The sequence below is a fragment of the Pipra filicauda genome, unplaced genomic scaffold (assembly GCF_003945595.2).
Source record: "Pipra filicauda isolate LSUMZ 115617 unplaced genomic scaffold, ASM394559v2 scaffold299_size895176_pilon, whole genome shotgun sequence".
NCBI classification, from domain to species: Eukaryota; Metazoa; Chordata; class Aves; order Passeriformes; family Pipridae; genus Pipra; species Pipra filicauda.
This window is the reverse complement of record NW_024104419.1, coordinates 100912-125451: the sequence shown is the minus strand read 5'-3', so window position 1 is coordinate 125451 and position 24540 is coordinate 100912. Positions and strand designations below refer to the sequence as shown.

The 24540-nt window shown below is 38.6% G+C and overlaps 1 protein-coding gene across 6 annotated transcripts in view; it reads right to left on the bottom strand.

Moving 5' to 3' along the window:
- Nucleotides 1–24540, bottom strand: part of ZMYND8 (zinc finger MYND-type containing 8) — a 48475-nt gene that overhangs the window by 5834 nt on the left and 18101 nt on the right. For 4 of the 6 annotated variants that reach the window (XM_039383063.1, XM_039383068.1, XM_039383064.1 and 1 more), the window contains exons 3-20: nucleotides 22301–22449; nucleotides 17684–17902; nucleotides 16511–16624; nucleotides 14735–14827; nucleotides 14022–14109; nucleotides 13328–13383; nucleotides 12755–12832; nucleotides 11650–11765; nucleotides 10786–11267; nucleotides 10296–10436; nucleotides 7808–7960; nucleotides 6584–7087; nucleotides 5499–5873; nucleotides 3949–4139; nucleotides 2966–3046; nucleotides 2374–2452; nucleotides 434–673; nucleotides 115–272 (exon numbers count right to left, since the gene is read on the bottom strand). In XM_039383063.1, the coding sequence (XP_039238997.1) occupies nucleotides 115–272; nucleotides 434–673; nucleotides 2374–2452; nucleotides 2966–3046; nucleotides 3949–4139; nucleotides 5499–5873; nucleotides 6584–7087; nucleotides 7808–7960; nucleotides 10296–10436; nucleotides 10786–11267; nucleotides 11650–11765; nucleotides 12755–12832; nucleotides 13328–13383; nucleotides 14022–14109; nucleotides 14735–14827; nucleotides 16511–16624; nucleotides 17684–17902; nucleotides 22301–22449 (3317 nt within the window). The remainder of the gene's footprint in view (nucleotides 1–114; nucleotides 273–433; nucleotides 674–2373; nucleotides 2453–2965; nucleotides 3047–3948; nucleotides 4140–5498; nucleotides 5874–6583; nucleotides 7088–7807; nucleotides 7961–10295; nucleotides 10437–10785; nucleotides 11268–11649; nucleotides 11766–12754; nucleotides 12833–13327; nucleotides 13384–14021; nucleotides 14110–14734; nucleotides 14828–16510; nucleotides 16625–17683; nucleotides 17903–22300; nucleotides 22450–24540) is intronic. The other 2 variants (XM_039383065.1, XM_039383066.1) reach the window with 1 other exon arrangement.

Below are 24540 nucleotides of genomic sequence, written 5' to 3'. Positions count from 1 at the left end.
CACTCTCTGAAATATGCAAATAGTCATAAAATCCTGCCTTATCCAGGGAAGCCTTCAGGGGGAGGTTTCAGAGAAATCTTACACATTATTTTTGTTTGAAGTGATGATACTCACTGTAACACTCTCTTTGCTTTTATCAGCTGAACCTTCCTTTTCCTTAGGGGTGCTGGCTGTTTCTGTGGGTGTAGACTGCACACTTGAACTGGGTTGGGATGATTTATTTAGTGTTTCTGTGCTAATTTCAGTATCTGTTTCTTGCTGTGTCGCAGTAGCTAAAATAAAGGGGAAAAAAAGAGAAAGTAGCCACAACTCCTGTGAACCAGTCCAGTCCCTCCTCACAGGCACATCTGCACATGAAGAAAGGGGTCCCTGTGTACCCACCCACCCACCCCAACCCCTCAGGTGGGACACAGGCAGCCCAGAGCACCGTTACCTGACTGTGTGCACGATTTCATGTGCTCAGGCCAGTGAGCTTGTTGGCAGGGGTAGTCACAGTAGCTGGTATTCCAACAGCAGTAGAAGATGGCCTCTTTCTTGCAGTTGGCACACCACTGCTTCTTCTTGGTTTCATCCACTGCTTGTTGCTTTTCCAGTTCCAGCTGCTTCTTCACCTCAGCAATCAAACGATCTCGTTCCTGCTCCAGGCTCTGACGCATTTCAGCCATTGTCAGTTCTGCTCCAAATCCAGAGAAAGGTGGGTTTGCATTTTGCACCCCACAACAGCAAAGTGCAAACCAGTAATATTCATGAATTTAAACACAAGATGAAATTACAGCTGATAATCAAAATATCCCCCGAGTCTGGGCACCTCTGTTTCATACCTACTCCACAAATGCAAGACTTCCATCTTCTTTTCTTATTCTGGCACCAAGGTTTTTACCCCTAACCATTACCTTCCATTTCTTTAACACTTCAGTTCTACATGTCCCACAAGGGACCAGAACCCAGCATAAACACAAAAAGGACATATGCAGCTGCTAACATACTTTGTCTTTACAAGCCTAGACTTGTTCTGCTCCGATATTCAGAAAATTATATTTATTCTCTTGTCTCATATGGTCATTATATCTTGGTTTCTTTACAAAAAAATGTGAAAGTTCCAAGAGGGACACCAACAAAGATGTAAAAACTCATGGCTACGTGAATAAAGTGGTAAATTTGAGCCTTACTTCAGGATTGCTCTGAGAGCCACCCATTACTGATGCAGTTATAAATTGATATCTCAGTCACTGTGGGAGACTTGGAGTGAAATGCCTTAACAGAATCCTCAAGAAAGTGGGTAAATACAAATAAAGCATTCCAGCTCCAGCCACCTTGACTCGGGGTGAATCTTCGAGTCTTCTGAAAAACTCTCCAGTTGACAAACTTTCCAAACACCAATAAAGTTTTTTACTTAAATCAGTAGCTTCAGACTGGTGGCAAAGTGTTTCAAGAATTTTCCTTTTATTTCTGAGCACACTTAGACATTCAGCTCTGTGAACAGCAGATGAGTTGTTGCCATACCCAAGTGAGTCTGAAGAATGTTATCACTGGACTGCAGCAGTGGAAAAACTGGTCTACCCTGATTTGAAAGAGCAAAATGTTACTAATGAACCAGAGACACGAGTCTGAGTATGGAGTTAATCAACCCTTAATGCACTTCCAGATGTGCTCTGCAAAAAGGAGACTCTCAAAGTGGATGAGGACACTAAGGCTGCTTGGACTGTGTGTAGGTTAAACGAGACTTCATCACACAACTGCAACCTTCTTCCCACTGTCAGTGCATTAAAAAAGATAATTTAAGAAGAATCACATTTTAATCAGAGTGTCATTTCCTGCCAATATGGCTGAGTGAATGTAGAGATGAAAATCCCCCTCCTAGGAGGAATATTCTTTTATCTGTTTAAGGGAGCATTTTGACCTCATTCCACTGACAGTCTGGCACCAAGACTGAATCAGGGTTGTCTGTTCACTTTAAATAAATAAAGCCCATACACCAACAGTTGATAGGAAAAAAAATGCCAGCTACAGTCTATAAATTGGCTATATTAACAGAATCTGGTTCCTATGAGAATTAGTAGAAAATAACCAGTATAAAATATCTCAAGAAGAGGGATTATCCACTGATGCATAAAATAGTCATTCTGCCCATCAACAGCTTAGCCTGAATTTGTCTCAGAGGGCTGAACAGCTGTTCCTGCTCATGCACAGATAAAGTAACTTTGGGTTCAGACTCCAAAAGTGTGCACTAACATCAGCACAGAACAATACAAATGGTTTTCTGTTCTGTCAACAATTCGTAGCATCATGTGATGAAGGTAATACATAGTTCAAGCATTTCCACTTTCTGTGTAGGACAAAACCTGACACTGTTTTGGACTGTCATTTCCATACCTAGGTTATGCTTCATTTCTGAGAGTTCCTGTTGATGTAGCCATTGAAGTTTTTCTATCTCGATCCTCAAACGCCGAATCTAAACATTAAAAATTTAATAGTCAGTAGTGATAAAGAGGGTGTATAATAATTACACAATAATAATAATTATACAAAAACCGATGCCCAAAAAAATGAGCCTGATCATTATTTATATCAAGGTTCCTTCATATTAACATGAGGACAAGACCATAATAAGCCCCAAACAAAAGTCTGAAGTATTCTGAATATTTGTCTGCTAGATTTGCTTATCATGAAGAGCACAGGATTGTTTGAAAACAAAAAGAACTTCTATTAAACTTGCTCTTGCTTCCTCTGAAATTGCCAAGTTTTAAATTTCTGACTGGAATCTGGTATTTTTTCAGTGTCTTTCTCTACCACTCTAATCAGCACTTCTAAAACATCACAGAAATTAGGATCTCTTGCCAGTCTCCATATATAATACTTTGCAGATATAGTTATGTGGCGTTTTTATTTATATATATAAATAAAAATACTAATTTGCAACTTTCAGAAGTTAAAATGCAAACTTTTTTTTTAATGTTACACTAACCTCAGCTATTGTACTTCCAGTAGTATTTTTTGAAAGATCATTATATATTTCAGTCATTGTTCCTTTGATGGCATCCATCATCTGAAAGATAAAAGGAAAAAAATAATTCTTTGATATATATTTTTAATAGATTCCCACTTTCACTTCTTTTCAACTACTCTAATGTGAGCTTATATTGCTATCAACAATGTATTATCTATATATATATATTTATCTGGGTCTACTTTTAGAGGACTATGTAGAAGGTAAAACACAATATTTTGAGCAGGACTCTGATTTTTAATCCTAAACTGGTAAACTGCTTGACTTTCTACTTTTCTAAGAAATTGCTACTGATGTAATTTATGAACAAAAAATATATAACCATGAATTGGGGAAAGAAATGCAATGTAAAAATACATAGTATTCAAATTGATTTTTTTTTAATTTAAAGATCTAAGAGACTATATGGAAAGCCAATGTCTCTTCCCTCACTGTCACTGTCATGACACAAGTACTACACCACCCCTTCTCTTTAACACTTAGTGTCTGTTTTAATGCATGGACACACATTTATGACAAGTTACCAACTGATGAAGTTATACAGTGTTTTAAAAGAAAAGTACAACTCTCTTTATGTTCTGCTGAACACAGATGACAAAATACTGTTTACTGTAAATATGATGCTGGGGGAACATCTACACCTTTAGGAGAAAACACAGAAAATGCTCCAAACCACAATGTAACATAAATAAGAAGCAGCAGAACATGGGAAGGAGAGGGTCTGAAGTGCCTGAGCAGCTGAAGCCCCTCTCACACCCTCTGGCTTGGAATGGCAGCATTAAGACAGGTCTAAATATATAGTTCTGCACTCTCACCAAAATCTGGCTGTTCCTACCTAGTAGGATGAATTTGCAACATATGACAACCTGAAAATAAAGTTATTTCAGAATTAGTTCGCTTCACAAAATCAAATTTCAAGGAAACCTTACAGAGGAACTTACTTTGCTGGTATATTTAGCAATATCTGCAGCCACATCAGCTGAAGCTGTTGCAATGGGCAGGTCTGTGTTTAGTGAGGAAGAAAGTGTACTTGCAGATCCAGAACTGGTAACCATAGAAATAGGCTGAGTGCTTGTGACTAAGGTTATAGTGGACGTGGAAGTGCTCTGGGTGATCTCTTTTTGCTGCACAGCTAAAAAAAAAGAGAACATTGAGTGGATCAATCACGTAAGAAATTATGAAAATAAACGGGCAAACTTCTAACTTCGATATCAGACTTAACTGTGTGCACATAACCATTTCAGACTTGCATTACTTATACAGTGGTGCCACCTAATGATTAATTATACAGTGCCCAGCCACGGAACTTGCACATAATTGCAAAGTTTGAAGGTAATAAAGCAAATGTAACTTTGAAACTTATGATTTCAGACTGGCCAGTGCAAAAGTCTTCCTCAGTTCTTTATTCCTCCCATCTTGGGACTTTTCTATCCCACTTCCTTATGAAGCCCCTCCCTAACTTTTCAATCTGGAAAGCTCCCTACTAATAGCACACATATAAGTTAGACTTCAACATTTCCATATTATTAAGGTGTGAATGAAAGTATGATTCTATTAAAAATAAGACTTCACCAAATTTCACATTTCTTTTTCCTCACTGAATATTTTCTGTATCAAATTTGTGCCGTCTGCAAGTAGGAAGATACCACTTCCTCAACCCTGCTTAAATGGCAGGCACAGAAGGGACCAGAGAAATGAGCCTCTGATAAACATCTGTATGTGAGCCATTACCTAAACCTCTCTTCTCTATGAAATCACCAGCATGCCAGTGGTTTTAGCAGAGGGGAGAATGTCTATTCATCAGGCACAGCAGTAAACATTTCACTTTATTAACTTGAAATTACAAGGGAAGCTAATTTACATAAAGTTGCTGTTCTGTGAAGTGAGGCAACAGCAGCATGGGCTTGTATTACCCTGTGCCTGCTATTAGTGAAACCTCAGGCAAAGGGGTGGTAAGAAAACAGTTGAGAAAACAGTCTAAATTTCCAGGGCTGTTTGTTCAGTAAACTACCATCAAAGTCTTGTTAAACAACAGGGATTTCAAAGACAAACAGAGCCTGGGTAATTTCATTGTTGTCAAATTATACTCTGGAAAACCATTCAGATCAGCTTCTTGTCAGATAAAACTGGAAGCAATTTGTACATACTGAGTGGTAAACATGCAAGTAGAACAGTTAATGGTTTTATCTTACAGCCCAGAATTTAATTCAGTTCACTCTTCCAAATCTCTGATGGCTAAGAATAGCAAAAAAATATTTACACAGACACACACACAAGTTTTCTCTCATTAAAACACAGAGACATGACTCTAAATACACACCAGAAAGAGCAGGTGAGTAAGTTGCTGTATTTTAAAGTAACTTATCAGAGTAGAACCACACTGTGAGATTTTGTTAATATGGAAGAACTCCTGGTTGGGCAGCCTTGGAGCACTGAGATCACTACTGGGGAATTAAGGCACCACAGGCACATTGGGTTAGAAAGTGTGTACCTTTAACTGCTTGTCTTGTCTGGTATCTCGTCCCTTGAGAGGACTGAGGCTGCTGTGACTGAGCCTGCTGGCTCTGCTGCTGTTGCTGCTGCCTCTGTACCTTCTGCATGTGCCATTTCTGAGAAGATGTCTGGAATTTATTGGAAGAATTCCACACCACCCGCTGCACAGCAGGGGCAGTTTCCTTGGGCAGCAAAGGCCTCTGCTTTTTCACAGGGCTCCCTGTGGCTGCAGATGGAGCACTGGCAGTGGAAGCAGCACTCGTGGTTGCTGTCACACCAGCTGGGGGGGTCTGGGCTGCAGAACGGGTGAGGACTGGAGTTTCTGGTAGAGGCTGAGTGCTTGCACTGGAGGAGGGTGGAGTTTTACCTACAACTAAACAAACATAAAATGTTACACCAGCTTTTCACAAACACATCTGATTCATGGTTCTCCATCTTCTTTTTGGAAGAGCCATATATACCTTAAAGTCTGGTTTGGAATTAATTTCCTCAAAAGTCGTTGATACACTACAAGTCATTTCAGCCTAGTTGAAGGTGGTGGCAGTTCAGATGCATCAGTAACTAAGCAAAGCAAAACAAAAAGTACAAAACCCAGAAAAACCAGCCTGACCTCCTCTGAATTTATGTGAGAGGTTAGCACTTGATAGGATGTTTCTGGGTTACCATTTACACCTGTCATCCCAATTTCTATCAGGAGAAAAATGCATTCTAAAGTATCAATGACTGAGCAGTAATTGAAGGAATAGGGCACTAAAAACTTTCTGAACAATGGTCAACTGGCACTGACAACCAAATGCAGATGACACCAAGTTGGGTGGGAAAGTTGATTTGCTTGAGAGTAGGAAGGCTCTGCAGAGAGATCTTGACAGACTGGACTGAGGGGCTGGGGACAACAGCATGAGGTTCAATAAGGCCAAGTGACGGGTCCTGCCCTTTTTTCACAGTCACAAAGAATGAAAAATCATTCCTGAAAATTGTTTTAGTACAGATTTTTATCTTAATGCAAAAATAAAGGTAACAATTCTGTCTTAGGTAACAGCTCTACAGAACAGGAGAAAAAAAAAAGGAAGAATTTCATCCTACCATCTTGTTTGGGAGAAGGTTCTTTAGATTCTTTCTTGTTTTTCCTTCCTTCACGAGCACAATGATCATCTCCTAGATCGATGACAAGTTCACTCTCAGAATCAGAGTCCAGTCCTAGATGCACAGTTGGAGAGTCTGTTTCATCTTTACCTTTCAGCTTTTCTTTTGCAGGATGCTGTAAACTTTTTCCCTTTTCGGAAAATTCTTTTTCAGTGTCTGAAATGGACTTTTCCTTGACCGGTTCTTCTGTTTTCTCCACTTCTGGACTTGTGCTTTTAAGTTCCTCCTTGTCTTCATTCTGTGCTGGGGGCTTAGGTTTTTTTTTCAAGCTCAATGATTCTTTGTCACTTCTTGTACCTTCCTTGTCCTCACCATCTTCTTGATCATTCTTTGATTTCTGATCCTCATCACTGTATTCGCTGTCACTGGTGTCGGATTTTTCAGAATCTTCAGAGTCACTGTGTTCTACTGCAGTATAAACAGCTTCAGATATTTCATTTATTCCTAATTGTGGGAAGGAAAGTACATTCCATGCTGACATCAGACTGACTGAAATTACCAAAAAAAAAAACACCTCCATATGCTGGAACAAAGTGTGCACATACCATTATCTTAACTCTCAGTCCTTAAGCTACAAACTTAGTGCCCCGTCTCAGTACCACAATGTGTAAGAATCAATCTCCACATACTCCAATTAATATTTGTATTTCATTCAATAGCCCTCCTTTCACTGCTTTTTTCCACCACCTGCAAGCTCTTTTGTCCAACTCAGGACCCAATGCTGGCAAATGCAAAGAGGACTTATTTTTTATCGACAAGAAACCACCTTAAAAATCACTAATACCATTTACCTGATGACAGTTACTTACTTACATCCTAATTTGTGCAGCTGACAGAATTTGGGTACAATTCTCCAATTTTTCAGTTTACAAAGCAAATAGTAAGAGTATAATCCTGTCATGCTACCTACATCAGAATGGTACAAAAACAGATTAAAAGATGAAAGCTTGCTGCCAAAAATCTGAAACATCAGGTCTCACTGTGTTTTAAACTAGTTCAGTGCACTCTACTTGCCTCAAAAATTTCACTTCTCATCTACTCTTCTTTTAACACATAAAATATTTAAGGTTTTACTAGTCCAAAACTTATTTTAACCTCCATTGCAGAATTTTTTTTCAAGTGTATCCTTCAGGTGCCCACTGTGTTCTTGAGGGACACACTTACCAAGTTGTGCTTTGCAGCTCTCTATTGTCTTGTCCAGGTTCAGCTGGAACCTGCTCCGGATCTGTCGTTTGGGGGAGATGAGCTGCACAGGAGTGCTCTGCTGCTGGACTGACTCACTCAGCTCTTTCAGATCCATCTCAGCTTTGCTACGGTCTAGAAAAAAAGAAACAGAAACTGAGAAAAAAGATTTTACCAAAGGAACAGAGATCACTATCCAGATAAGGTAAATTTCACCGAGGATGACCTGAAATGTATTTTGCTTCTTCTAAAATTATGGGCTAAATAATAATTCTAAAATGACTTTACTAAAAACAACAGATTCTTCCTCTCTGACACAAAATGTGAGCATCGATTACATGGAGATTTTCTCCATCAACACGAAATTATCAAGAAATCACCATTCAGGTCTGTAAGCTGTCTGACAGCACCCCTGCTAAACTACTGCTGCTATTTACTATTAGTAGCAGTATTTTCAGAGAAAATTAAATAGAAATAAAAATCCTTACAGTCACCATTTAAAATCCAAAAGTTAAGTTGTGAGAATACATATAAAAATTGTTACACTGGATAGATTAATAAATTAAAGATAAAATAATACAGTTTTTAATATATGTCAGCAAAATCTTGAGTTTTCATCTACAAGTAGAGAATTTTCACTCTGGAACACACATAACTGTGTGCAAAGAGCACATACTAGAGGGCTAAAGCTAAAATTGTCTTAGCAACTAAGTTTCACATTTTTGCTTCAATTTTTCCATTTCAGAGACTGTATCCCTGTGGCATAGTCCTATTTTACTCTTTGCCAAGAGTGCATCAGTGCTCAGGGCACTAAACCAGCTGGAGTTAGTTGGTGGAAGAGGAAGGGCACATGAAGAAGGGGGAAGGAACAAAGAGAAGAATTACATTTGGTGAGTTTAACTCCTTGAACTGGCTCATGGTAGGATGAAAAGAGCCAGTGCCATATGCTGGGAAAGGCCAGAGGCCATGGAGAAGACAAAAGGTAACACTGGCACAATGTGCATTTGTGCTTTGTTTAAAGTTTCATTCCAGAGCAGTTAAATGTGGCACAGTATTGCCTTATTTTACTTTAAAAAATATATATATTTACAAGACATAATCTGTTGATGTACAAGTCAGTGACATAAATACAAAGGGCTGAGCCAATGAGTCTTCTGACCAGACATCCTTTACAAGTTTGAACAGCAGGATCCCAGAGTCCTCCCAGCACTCTGCTAAAGACACAAAGAGTCTTTGTTTTCTGGACTTTCACTTCTGTTTTTGCAGAGAGAAACCACGTTCACATTACACAGGAAGTGAGACACAATAATTAAATCACAGAATCATTAGGTTCACACAAGAATCCAAGTCTGGCACAGCTGACACAAACGAAGAGGGGTTGCCATTTTCATTCCTATCACCAGAGTATATTTAGCAAAGGAAATTCCCCAAAGCTGAAAACATAACTGATACTCTACTTGAAAGCATTCAAGCAGTTCTTTTATGATATTGCTCATGGACCATAACATTTTACTCAAAATGTTATATGCTCCAGCTGATGTCTCCCACCTGTGGCTCAAACAACTGCAGCACTACAGATTTCCTGATGTTTTTCCAAATGCAATGTCACCCCAGATGAGACAACAAACAGCTGCAGTGCAGCAGGAGAAATTAATTCTATGATTATGTCCACACAGACAGATTAACATGCTGAAAAACAGACTTGTGGGCTTGTATCTGGAATCAGAATATCTGTAAGGCAGTGAAGACATAATTCAGCATTTGAACTCAAGCCTTCCTGAAATATCTGGCCAATCCTGAGGGGCAGAATCTCGTTTCTCTGGGTAATATCACGGGAGGTAAAAAGCAGCCAGAACTGAATCAGAACACTCACAGGAACAAAGCACAGCTGAGGACACTGAGTTACACCTGTTTGGCTTTCAAAACTATTTTACCAACTCAGAACTTACCTACTCCATCTTTCAAAATTCCGCAATCCCAAACTTTCCTTCTAGGGAGTTTCAAGACATCAAGAAACATTGCTAATTGCCTTTATCCATCTATCTCCCTAGAGAGGGATGGTCAGTGAGGAGGTGATGTGAAGGCAGCAAGACCGAAGAAGCTTTAGTAAATCCCAAATCCCAAAGATCATAAGAAAACCTTGCCAGCAATTCACTTGAGAAACTGATGGGTGAAGAGTAATTACAACCTTTAGAAACTTACCTACTGTTTAGAAACATTCATTGGTACAGTTCAGCAAAAAAACCCAAACATTCTTCAACTACTTCTTATCAACACAAAGTAACAATAACAGAAATTCCCTTTAATAAAACAAAACAAAATCACCCCCAGCAAATTTGATGAAACAACAATTACAAATGTGCCTCATTTAAAGCCACATACCAGTCAGTTTGTTCATATTACGTTGCACTGACACCACCACAATTTGTTCAGCTATAAGAGTATTAGGTTTTCAAAGGTCAAGACTAACCAAGATTAAGATTCAGAATGCTTCCTGGAGTGGAGGTTCTTTCTTGCTTAGAAGAAATTGGTGTTGATGCTTGAGGAGAGAAAGGTTTGGGGCTGCCTGACAAGCTCCCTGCTTGCCCTGTTCTCGTTGGTGCTGGAGAAGCTGAAAAAGTAGAAAATTAATAAAGACAGATTTAAAACTAGAATACCTCCTAATCGTGACAATTCTAACTCTTTCTGTATTTACTTCCACTCTCCATTCATTTTGATAATTACAACTATTTTCTGCTACTTAACCTGAAAGGGTTTGGTCACTTTTCAAGATTATTTATTAATTCTCAACCTGACAGAGAAAACTGATGTTTCTTATCTGCGATACTGGAAGTTAAACACCTTTTTTTCTAAAATTTCTTCATAACCCAAGTCATAATGCAGCCTGTCTTTAAAAAGTACATGGAATAGAACTAGTGCATTACCAAGTCCTGTATCCCACTGTTGTTTTTTTTTTTTACCTGTATTTTTCTCAATAAAGTCCATGGATTCTTCACTGGCACTAAAATGACTGGAAGTTGCTTTTTTCTCTGCATCCTGTTCAACATCAGAGCCAGTGTGAACTGATGAGTTTGTACTCATTGGTGACCGTGGCATATCTGTCAGTGAAATCCTACGGCCTGTGCTGCTGCTCAGCATAGACTTGCTCATCAGAATCTTGGGTGATGCTGTCATATCAAAGTTCAGTTTGATTTTCTCTTGTTTGTCCGTCTTTGCAGTTCCAGCAGTTGGGTTTGCAGGGTCTAACAACATTTGGTATTGATTGTTGGGAGTATATGGTGTCCGGAAAGGTGCGTAATTAAATACTCCAAATTTTCTACGAATGTTATCAACATAAACCTCCATTTCTTGCATTGCACTATTGAAGATGCTTTTAGTCTTTTTCACAGAAAAAGGAATTTCTTTAGACATGAGGTAGCAATTATTTATTGGAACCCAGGCCCTACATATAAAACAGAAAAATATAATATATTTCACACTCTGGATTGACATTGGCAACTTTTGTGCACATACTAATTTATTTTAGCCTGATCATAAAGATATGCACACCTCAGATCATTTCAAAGAACCTACAGTTCTCCACAGCACACCACAGACACAGGAATTAACCTGCATACTCACCAGATTATGTATGTACCAATCTTACAAACACGGCTCACATTCTACAGACATCATGTAAGGAACTAAAATTGTGTGTGTTACATTATTACAGAGTTTGTTAGGGTCAAGGTTCAAAAGACAGGATACAAAAGCTCTTAAGTGCACAAAATTACCACAGGAATTTTTTAAGCACAGCCAAAGGCATCCTCTGGTTAAACTCCCACCTGTCATGTTGGCCAAAGAAACGGGCATCGACTTGCCCATCTTTATCCCTCAGTGCTTTAGCAGGCCAGAATGGAAAGCCTTTGAGTTTAGCCCAGACCAAAGGGTGGGGATTGCTCTAGAGGAAGAGGCAAAACACACAGTCAGAAAATGCAAGTAGTACTACCTTCAAATCTGACAATAAACATGATTTTTTTTTTAAAATTGTATACGTTACTTAGGTTCAATAAAGATCCAACATGCTCAAGGCACTTGCCAAATACAAGACTCCATTTTACTACATACATATAAATCCTGAGAGAACAAAATGATAAAATTATATTTAAAAGAAAACCAAAACATAAAACCTTACATGTCTCAACTAAACTCAATGCAATTGCACTTCTTTATACATTTATTTTTTATTAGTCCCCTCCAAACGTGTAAGTTAGGCTAGGGTCAATCTTTGAAATGCTCTTAATTTTCATGTATTTTCATTAATTTTCATTAATTTTCTGTGTCCTGGCAGAGCATGAGACATTGAAGAGTCCTTGACTTCAGGTAAGCACTACTTAGCAACAACCAAAACATCAGTGTGTTATCAACATTATTCTCATACTAAATCCAAAACACAGCACTGTGCCAGCTACTAAGGAGAAAATGAACTCTATTCCAGCTGAAACCAGGATAGTCCAAGAAAGAACTTGATGGATTATACACTTCTATTAAACAGAAAAGAGGTCACAGAAGAAAAATTGAGTCTAAATTCTCACACACCTACAGAAAGAGACACTCACACTTCAGAAACCCTCCCGGAGTGCTGGCACCACGGGCAAGCACAAATGACACAGGAGCAATTATCTTATATTTGAGGACAGATAACTTGAGTACTGAACTGGCTGCTGACACCCTTTACAGTTATTTCTGATGGAACCAATCCTTTTGTGAAAACATCTTGAGAGTCTGACTCCACAACGAACACGTTGCACAAGCTATTTGGTGAACTACAGCAGCTTCCCTCAACTCAGTAACCACCACAGGTTTAAAACAAAGAGGGGATAACAGCAACAGTGAAAGGAGAACTACTGGTTCATTATAGTAGCCAGACTACCATAATCCTCAACTTACACAAGGCTCACAAAACCAATTTTCTCGTTTTTGGCAAGCAGCTAAATAACATTCCGGACAAACTTCGATTTCATTCATCTGAAACCAAAAAGCAAAGTTACTGGAGAGATTAAAGAGAGTCACAAGTACTATTATGTTAGCCTGTCTAGTTTGCTAGCACCATTTTTCCACAAATTTGTGGGTATAAATCCCCATTTCCCAGGTGGCCAAGAAGGCCAATGGCACCTGGCTTGTATCAGCAGTATTGTGGCCAGCAGGACCAGGGCACTGACCCTGCCCCTGTGCTGGGCACTGCTGAAGCATCTCAAATCCTGTCTTTGTGCAGAATTCATATATCCACTGTCTTCTCTTCCCTCCCCTCCCCTTCCCAGAATTTTTAATTATAAATAGTGAATATCCTAATGGAAGACACATTAGCAATGCCCTTGCCAGACATCATTCTCTGGGCTGTGAATAAGAAAGCCTAAAAAATTATGGTTCTGCAATACACACATAAGAAAACATATTATTTCACTCAAGAATACATGAGATTGAACACTTTAAAAACACAGACCAGTTAATTGAGGCACTCACCTCATGCTCACAGATTTTGATGATGACTTTTGCTGTCTGTGTCAATTTGTGATTTCCTGAGGAAACAATAAAATGCTTTAACCAAGAAAATTGTTATGCTAGCATTATGATAAAATCAACATTTTTCAGATTTAAAAGTTAGTGATAAAACCAAAAAAGAACATCTAAAAATGATGTAAAAACCTATGTATAAACTACACGCTTGAAAAAGCAGGACAGGAGCACTTTCCTTCTCAATGTAACATTGTAATAATCTTTAAATGCTCCTTTTGGAAGCCTTCCCCCCAACAAGGCACTCTTTCAGTAAGGGATGCGCTGTATGATCTTCTCAGTTAGGTCTTAATTAAGTGCTGCACAATGCAAAATGCTACAGCAGCTTGGGAGTTGGAACCCAGGGATCTTTAAGGTCTGTTCCTACCCAAACCATTCAATGATTCTATGGACCCAAACCATCTGTGATTTTAACTTACGTGATTTTTTTTTTTCCTAAGGTGGAATGAGCAAGTAACAGCACAGGCTATATTTGGCCCTACAGTTTTATGTATGCCAATTGTTTAAAAAAAAAATCTGTTATATGTTTAGGCATCCTGTTCATTAACAAAGATACTTTCAGCACTTACCAACTAGAAGTCTACAAATGGCTCCACAACTTTAACTATTTAAAAGTTTCATATTTGAGGACATCAATACTTACCCCCATTGTAAATAATGCAGTTGTGCAAAATCCATTTGGCATCAGCCAAAAATGCTTCAGTGCAACCGTACATTTTCTTTTTAACATTCTGTAAAGAAGAAATTAAGAATGTATCAGGAAACAGAAATGAGTAAAAAGTGACAGCTTCTTCCTCAACATTGTTTCCTATCAGTTAGACAATTAATAAAACTGACTCCTGGAACTGTTCAAGCCAGGCTGGACAATGCAAGTTCCATTATTCACCTCCGGACTGTTTCTTTTTTCTTCTACACCTCAGTGCAGTGGAGATCACAGTATTTGCTGAATGATCAGTTAAATGAGTCTGGAATGACCCCTGGATATACACCAAATGGTCCCAGATTAATGAACCAGTGATCCACAAACATGATGATCAAATGCAAACCCTGGTTAAAGGAGTCTCTCCTGGAGATCATTCCTGGAATTAGATGAATTTAACTGGAGGAAGTCACCAGTGTAAGCTTGTCTTTTTCATACTGTTTTTCCTGAGCATTTGCTACCAGTTCAGACAAAACAGTGAATTTATTGAGCTGGCATATGATTTAGCTGCAACTGAACTGATTTTTATATTAACAAAAAAACCCCATCAAAATTATTTCAAGCAGCTTCTCTCCCCTGCCATTGAACACTTCAGAAATGTTACAGATAGTAAAGATCAAAGTCAAGGAACCTTCCTCTGTCAGCTTCATACAAACCTTCTCTAATGTACAAAGGTCCATTGGATGAAAGATATATTCTGCATAATCTGGGTGTTGATCCAGTGAAACTGGCTTTTGAAATGGCTCTGTCTGTTAGGGGAAATAATAAACCACACTGCTTACTAATAGGAAACAGTTACAGCAATGACACAATACTCACTCGTTTTCTAACACTGCTTCCAACTGTGTTATCAGAGAAAATCCTTCAAAGGTAATTATAAAATGTTGTGAGGAAGTAAATTATTAGCAGAACAACAGGAACTAAAAGGTCTCATTTGACTGATTTTTCATATGCTGGACACAATGAATTGCAAAAATTAGAGGTTTCATAAAAGGTACTGTTATGATTTGCAGTCGGGGGTTTTTTGTGTGGACTATTAGATGAGGCTCAGCAGAGCATTTTTAGAAGAATAAAGACACTAAATTTGCAATTCACAACTCACAAATACTTTTTTTCCTGACTCTCATTAGAATCACAACTTTCAAAACAATGAGGGTTTGGTAATGCAAACACAATCAAACTTTTTTCAGAGGGACTCCACACTATATCTGCCAATGTGGAGGGACTGCAATTCTTGGACCAAACCAATTAAAGGACTTGATACCAACACAACAGGTTACTAGTAAAATGCCTGAAGGGCAAAACATCCCAAAAGCATTCATTAGACATTAGCTTTCTAACCACATTTCCCAAACACTTTGTGAATTCAATATAAACAAACAACTGACACTTTGCCACTGAAAAGCTGCACTTAAAGCTTCTAAGGGCTCCATCTGATAGTATTTACCACTCCAGAGTGACAGGATTTGAAGAGCCAAAATCTGTCAGTACAGCAGAGTAAGAAATTGTCACTATTGTTCTGCTTAAATACTTGTCACAGAAAGTAAGAGCTGCAGAGAGCCCATGATTCTGCACATAGTTTTCCCAACATACTCTATAGTTACAACCCTGCAGGCACAGAGACACCCTCTCTGCTCCTCTACCTTACATACAGGGGAGCAACAGGAGTTAAGATAACTCATCACATCACATTTTGATCAACTGTTATCTTCATACATGTGAGGACCAGGCACAGCCTGCATGGCAAAGAACAAGTGACAAGAATTGTTAAAACTTAGAAGCAAGAATGAGTGACTGGAATAGCTGAAACTTGGAGGCATGGTGATTTTCAGGAGTCTGAGACAGATGCATGGAGATAGGTAAAAGCTGGAGGAAATCCAGTTTTACCTCCATGATTCAGAGGACAGCAGCCTCATGTTGCATGAAAGTTAATGGCACAGGCACTAAAATTTCTTCAGCATTTTAGAAGTATATGATACAACTAACTTATGTGGCAAGAACCATTTCTACTAGCAAATAGAAGCTATGTTTTCAACAAGTATAATCATTAATATAAGTGTCTGGGCCTAGGGCTCCTGTCCATACAATTGTATTGGTAAGAGACTGTGTCTCCTCATTCCCCTGGTATCTCTGAGACATCACTGTCCACTTTCAGAGAGAGAAACCATGTTCCACTGGAAAACCACACCGTATTTTCACTACACCTACTGAAAATACATCCAGAAAAACTACATTTTAAATGCACTCCAAAACAGTCTCTAGAAGCCAAGCTAATCTGCCCATGCAGGGCAGGTGGCAGGCACCACAGAAGCTGTCACACACAATCTGATAAACTAAACTAGGTTCATCATCCACTAAAGAAAGGAAAACCCAGGATTACAACAAACATATGACCCCAATATTTAAAGAAAAAACAACGAAAATTTCCTTACCCCTGGCTGTTTCATTTTCTGTAGTGCAAACTTCAGTAGATATGATAGCTGTTCGATGGTGAGCATTGTCATTGCTTTACTCTGTGTTTCTATGCATTCTGCCACTGTGATTTTCTACAGATTCAGATTAAAAAAAAATCTTTGTCAGCAAATATTTCTAGGTAAATCCTTCTCCACTGAAACATTCTAGTATTCAAATGGAATATAATAGGTGTTTAATACCAAAAAAAGTCCTTTCTCATGATGCAGTATAAGTACTTCAAATGCCTATTTTACTTGGTTTTTGTTCTTGGTATGTTCATTAAAAAAAAAAAGGAAAAGACCAGAAAATTATCTATCATCTTCAAGATCAAGCAAAGTGAATGGGTGAATATATAAAATTCCCAAATACCATGTGGGTTCACAGCAATGTGAACAAGTGAGAAGGTCACCTGGGCTCTAATAAGTGATCAAAAAAAAACCAAACATGCAATGAACAAATTTGTTTTCATTAGAGATACTTGGATGCTAAGTATCCTCTCCCCAGAAATCTTTGGAGAGGAATGATTAAATTCTTCCTCAGCCCTGCAGAAAAAAAAAATGTAATAAAATACCCACTTGTTTATGGGTATTTTTTTATATAGGTCATCCTATGCCTTTCTTGAAATTTGGGGAGGGTTAGAGGGACAAAGTTCATCCTGCTGCCTTCCACAAATTTTGTCAAGTCTTATAAGAAATTTGTTTGATTAAAAGCTACATTTTAAAATTAATTGATGAGGCTGTAAGGTTGAGTGGTGACACAAACCTGCTATCTAATCAAGGCATTTTTTTCTGCACTGTTGAAAAGCTGATCAGCCCACTAGGAGAAGCACAAGTTAAACTAGTGGAAAACTGCAGAATGTTTTCAGAATTAGTGGTGCCTGATGAAGAGATCACTCTTTGAAATGGTGCTTTTCTAGAGCTGGAAACACAAAGGAAGTTGAAGACTCGTGGCAAGAAGGCAAACACAACCCAGGCACACAGGGAGAACAGGTGGTGAAGCAGAGCCACGGATGGCTCCTCTCCTGTACAAATTTTTCTGGTCCCTTTACCAAGAGGCAATACGGGACTAAACCAGCAACGTTTCAGAACACAGAAAAAGCCGCTTAAATCTCTCCCAAACAAGCAAGAAAGTCATCCTTCCATCCAACTAACCTCACATTCGGGGCAAAACCAATCCCCCTCTGGCTCGGCTGTCAGTTTCAGACACTTAGCATGATAAACCCGAGGGCAGAGCTCGCAGCAGAGGACTTGGCCTTCCCGATGACAAACCCAGCAATAGAAATCATTCCGTCCATCCTGCGGTACAACATCAACAGGGTCTGTGGTGAGTGGCTGCTTCATATAGTAAAACGGACCATGTCTTAGTTCTGACTGAAATGTAGGCAAGAAAAACAGGTTTGGTTTCAAAACAAATTTGCATTTTTTTTTTCAAATCGTCATAGTCATCACATATATAAGCAAACAGCAATTAACAGAGTTTGATTAACATGTATGCAAGCACAGTATCTTAGTCATTGCACAAAATCGTTCATAAAGAAGTTTACTTCTTATTCAGATGTCGAATGACAGTTTGCACTCAAGACCAGAAACAAATTTTTTGTGGCAAGTGAGGGCATCGAGTGCAAGACATGCAATCCAACAAGAGAGAGCAGACACTTTAAGCTTCAAGAAAGAAGTATTGCTACAGAAGCCATTAGCTCTTCTGAACTCAGAATTCCATGGGGCTGTGCAAGCTAAATACTGAGATGTTTAGCGGTGGCTAAACCTGGGACAACTGAAGAAGTTAGTCCTGAAACAAGGAGTAGAACACCATGCATATCTGGGCTAGGTTGCAGCAGTTCACAGCTTTGCACCATGAAGCAAGCCAGTGCCAATTCTGATTAATAAGGCAAACTGTAGAGAAGGATGACAAAGGAGCAAATTCACATCCTGAGCAGCCACCTCCGCTACAGGAGCAGGAACACTGGGAGAGATTTCATTCATCATCTAAATGCGTATGAAAATTTGAGACTCACAATCTCCATTGGTTTGCCTGCCCTAGAAAACAGTGTTAAATTTGTAACCTGCATGAACTGCTCTTCCACTTGAGCCCGACAGCTCAAAGATGACACAGCTGATGCCAAAGCACAAGAAGTGAAGAGCCTGGGAGGGCTTAAGTGGATCCACAGATACCTAAAGTTTGTTATATCAGCTTTGAAGAGCTGCTAACATGTATTGGGAAACTACATTCTATTTATTAGTGACAAGGGAACTTCAATTCTCTGTTTGGCATTAATTACAGGGGTGGTTTGCTGAGGAGGGCACAGGGGGAAACAATCTTGAGATTTTAGGCAGTTTGTCTGATGTCAAATCGCTTGCTCACGACATCACTCAAGCATCCAAATGCTTGTAGTCTGCAAAACCATTTTGTTTGGTTCTCAGGTCATTTTGCATGGGTCCTACATTTACACATCTGGAAGTTCTGAGATCCCTGTGTGATTCTCCACCTTTGGGGCATGCTTTACAAAATTAGTCAATGAGGCATAAATAATGTCACCAAAAACAACCCACATGCTACTTCAAACCATAATATTTCTAAATATCTGAAGTTAGAAAGGATGAGATCTAATTATTTGCATGAATAAAGGACCTTTAAGGTAGAAGTGTTATATCTCAAAAAATACCCAGAAGAGGTATCATCTGCAATTATCTAACATTGTATAATATTTTAGGCAAAGAAAGGATGTTACCCATAAACATTCTGGCATCTAAAATTTCACATGAATTTCTTTCAGTTTTGGTGGTTTTCATTTTCTATTCTACAGATGATAAAGCCTCAAAAGACACTTTGTTCCCACCACAGAAATGGACAAAATGATACTTCTGTACTTTCTATATATATATATTTAATTCTATAATATGACAAGACTTTCAGAAGGAAGGTTCTATGAGACCTTGAGGAATAAGTGGGACAGCATAAGAGTTCAACTCCATTTCAGTGTATTGCTACCACAATCATTCAAACAGATACAAAGGCATCAGGAAACGTGAAGTGAGGAAGGGAAAGTTGTGATTTCCAGTGCAGAAACATGTTCTGTTTGCAGCTTTATGTACCACAGCTGTGAGACCCAAATCTTAATCTTGTACACATGGAGATGCAGCTATGGGGCATTTCCTCCACTGCAGACAAAGGAAATCACCAGAAGAATTTAATACATATTCTGACTTGGAAGTAGATATAAGTAGTATGTGCACACTTTGCAAGATTCAAAGATTCAGCTTTAAGAAAAACATAAAACCTGTGAAACTATCCCACAGAAATCGGCTCAGAACATCCAAACTGAAGAGAAGTCCATTTTGGCTGAAGCATGAGAAGAATTAGTTTTCTGCTCAAGGATGCTTATACCATTTAGACATCTATCTCCTTATTTTGCCTAAGCCAAGTTTAAGAAACAAAACAAAAAAAAGGTTCAGAGACTCAAAAGAGACCCAAAGAACAAAACTAAAGGACTGAAAATGAATGATTCAACTGCATCAAAGGACCTTTTCACTTGTTGTAATCAGAGTAATGTTTTAAGAGTTAAATTTTTAACAGTTGGCAAAGTTCAAGCTCAAATAGGTGGCAGCTTGTTTTAAAGTCTTTATTAAAGTTATTAAGACCTGTAGAATGACACAGAAAACTGAAGAAAAAACCAACAGTATCATAGTGCTGTTCTGGGGAGAAAAAGATCACTATTTATATTCAGTTTAAATGAATACTGAAGCTAGGAGTAAAACAAGCTAACAACTTCTATTACATTGTACCTGATCAACAAAATGTCATAAGTCTCTGATTTTTAACCTGTCTTAGCTACATTCCACAATTCCATAATTCTTTGCCTGTATTTCAGCACCTTAAATGCCTGTTGGCACCATTCTGAAGATCTGTTACTGCATCCACAACATATAATACAAAGCTTCATGCAACTGTAACTTCAGCAATGGTATCTTGGAATACTCAAATACTACAAAGCACTTTGTAATGCAGAATATTAAGTTGGAGGTTTCCAGGGATGTTGTGGTACCTCAAAACAGATTTATCAGCCAATCAGAACCACAGCTATCAGCTACATCATACTTGAAACTTAACCTGAGAGTAAAACTAGTACCTGTATGCTTCACTCACATCTGCTCAGCAGTAAAAAGATCTCTAACAACTCCTGCTACCACACAGAGCAGAATTTGCACCTACTTTAAACATAACAGGCCCACTTCAAATTTGACATACAAGACAATATTAAAAACAACTTGTGAAAGCTGAACAAAACTCAACAGATTATATTTTCTTGCTAACTTGTAATAAACACAGCAAAATAAGCAAGTCTGATTGGTTTTCTTCATTATTTATTCTATCCTGTACATTGCAGGTCTGAGATACCTGGAAAACAGAAAAGGATTTACCGAGGGGAATGTATCACGTTCAACAACTGCAACTGTGTTTTCACATGTACTTCTAAATGCAGGAAGAAAAAGTGGAAATTAATACCCTAGGATTCAATTCCACTGTTTGTAAAATTATCTCTACACTGCACAGTTAGAAGCTCAGACTTCAGTGGGGCAACATCTCCCCAGAAAACTTCCAGGATGTAGAGGAGTAAATCCAGCCTGAAGTGAAGCTCAGCAAAAGCCAAACTGACCCCAGTGCCCTACTGCAAGCACATCTCCACATGCTACTGTCACACCTCCCAGTTATCCTGAAATAAAATACGGTTGACACTGGTTTTTAAGGCCTGATTTATTCACAGGCATTGTTGCAGGACAACTGCAGTGATTAGGAATTTCATTTTCTTTCTTCACCAGTGCAATTGTACCAGGGTAATATCTAATGTGGATGTTGTTATGCCAGGAAAAAGTGCTTTAAATGTTCACAACTTAATCCCGTGTTCATATGATCCTGGCAAAACAAAAAACAGTGACACACAAAAGAACTTTGAAAAATACACAGGTATGTCATTATTACATTAGACATGAAATAATTTCAGTAAGGCTGAAGACTGCTTTCATGTATTCTCCTCTAAGATCATGCAGGTGCTTTACAGCATTTGCTATTCCATACATATAATTCTTGCACATGCATCATACAATGGATCAGAAATTGTCAAAGTCTTCCAGAGTCGAGTTCTTCCAAGAACTACAACAAATGCCATCAATTCAGTATTCACAAGTCACTAAAAATGAGGCTTCAAGCATGAAGGCTGAAAAGTCAGTGTGACCCATTGATTCAACTCCCATTGGCAGGAGTGTACGTTGCCCAGAAGTTTTAAGGAAGGGGAGGGAATCTGCAGAGCACCAAGGATGGAGCTGACTTTTGTTAATAATTCACAGTAGGACGGGACTGAAAGCAGATGAGGAACTTCCACTGACATTATGAGATCTTTCTCATCTTAGATATCACACCACTGAGCATTTCCTTTTAATGGTTTTAATTAATAACAGCTGTTGTTGGTTTTTTAATTGTTTTTACATTTCTTCATAATAATTCTGTTCAAAATTACATTTATTGATTATACATCTTATTAGCTTTGTGAAATCAATAAGCAGGACACGGGTGGTCTTTCTCAACAATAACAAAAGAGCATTCAAACCCAAATGATAATGCCAATTCCTACCCCCACTGCAGTCAAAAATTAATAACCACTTCTTAAGAGTACAAGAATGGAGCTTCCTGAAGAGGAGTGAGCTCCTGATCAGCTGTCTCTACATCCTTTACTGTTTCATATTCTAGCACCAAAAAAACATGACTTCTCTTACCTGCTCTTTATTATTACTGTTCAATAGACCAGGTTTCTTTTTCTTTTTTATAGGACTTGTTGATGCATCTTGTGGTGAGTGGCCATTAGAGGAATGTGGAGGGCTGGGAAATTTCCTTTTTTGTGCTGTGCGTTCAGCAGAGCCAGGATCTAGAACAGACACAAACAACATAGCTGAAGAGTGCAGAGTGATGAAAAACACTCCAACAAGGTTATGGTTTGTCATCCACACCGTGCAAAGATTTTAAATTCATCTTTTTAAAGTAAGAACATTTGCAACTTTATTCTCGCAGAACAAAATTTAAATGATTTCTAATGAATCAGCTCAATTATAAAGAACTTACTGATATTTTTCAAAAGAAACAGGTGTGTAAGGAGCTGTAAAGGACAATCATAGAGCAGTGACATGATCTTGACAAAATAGAAGTGAAAGTTCATCAGAGTTGGTTTGACATGTTTAGTTTTTCCCTAAGCTTTTAATGCATGCAACAAACAGAACTTTAGTTAAAACCATAAGGATCAGAAGTCATCAATATGACAGAGAAATAACTGAACCATCCCCAAAACACAGAACTGCACAGGAAAACAAAAAAACTCAAAACTGTGGTTTTGGTCCCTTTCTGCACAATTTTATGGAAAATATGGAGCTACCTGGTGACTTCTAACTGACCAAAAGCTTGGCAACTTGTGTCAAGATAACGTTTAAGGAAACCATGAGTAAATATGAAAAATATATTAAAATATAGATTGAAGATTATTTAACTGAAAGAGGGAAAATAAACGTAGTAGCGTTTGCCCATCCTGAGTTTCATGAATCTAGAACAGCTGCACCAGCCTAACAACACAGGTCATTTCAACAATTTTAGGAAAAGTGTCTGCCACTAGTTCTATAGACACAGCTACTTCAGCAGTGCTGCAGAAATGTCATGCCAGCTCTCAGGGAAACTTTTATGTTGACATAAGTTACAAATCTTTGGCAAAACATAGTTAAACTGGTTTAAATAAACAAACAAAAAGTTTTCATGTTTTGAGTTCTGACACTAGGAGGTGACTTGTTTTCCTTCCCACACACCCCTCCCCTTTCATACTTGTAGGCAGCGTTTAGGACCAGTTATCTCCTGACACACCTAGGCTGGATTCAATCAATACAATGTGTCTGAGGCCATGACTGTTACTGGATGTGTTTTGATTCAAGCAAATCTGCATTTAGCCCAAAATTTGGATTGATTTGACATTACAGAGAACTGCCAGATAAGGTATGTCACCTGTATGTGTGAAAAGTAGAGTGTCTGCTTCCTCCTCTCCTTGAGCAATTATGACAGTAAAAATTCTAACACAGTACAACTCTGCTGACAGGAGACTCAGTGGGTTTGTCAGTTTAGCTGATTATGCACAGAAGGTGGCAGAAGAACTCCTTGGGCTGGGATATGCTTCACATATCCCAAGGGAGCTTCGCCAACCCAGCTATGCTGGAAGAAACACTGCAGCATCAGTGTCAGCTAAACCAAAGCCCACAACTAAACCAAAGTGATCAAACCTAAAACCAAAAAAAGCTCTGAGTTCTACTTTTTTTTTTATGAAAGTAGAACAGAGCTTATTCAGCATGGGAACTGTTTGCACTCAGTGATCTGCAAAACCAGCATCACACCATATCTTCTCTCATCTTCCTGTCACCACATTAAGTCTTTGTTTCTTTATTACAAATTGCAGTTCCCAACAGAGTCTTTCCACACGTTACTAAAGACAGTCATAAGAAAACTTCTCTCACTGTGAAGTGCTGATCATGCCTTACTCTTGTTTTCTCAATGCAGGGAGATGTGAGAATTGTCTCTCTCTACACCAAACAACATCCCCAAAGGACTTGCAAGGATGTCTGAGCCAGAGTTTCTCACCAGCAAATAAAGCCATCACTGTAACTCCCTCAAGAGACTCAGCTTTTATTCCCAGACTGTACCTATGCAGGGACAGCTTAAACCAGGGGGGTAAAAGGACAGCATAGTTTTCTGCCCTTTGGCTTCCATTTCTTACTTCCAGGCACAAAACTGCCACCAGTGAAGCACAACAGTTTCCTTTCAGCTCCTCAGCCTCAGATTGTGGGGATTACAAAGAAGTTGACTGTGACTCTGCACATTGTGACTCAGCTTTAAGTATGAAAAAGAAAATCAGCTGTAAAGTTCCTGCCCCCCATGATGTAATGCTTTTCACCTTTAAATGCTGTATTTTCCTAAATTAACTGATTCA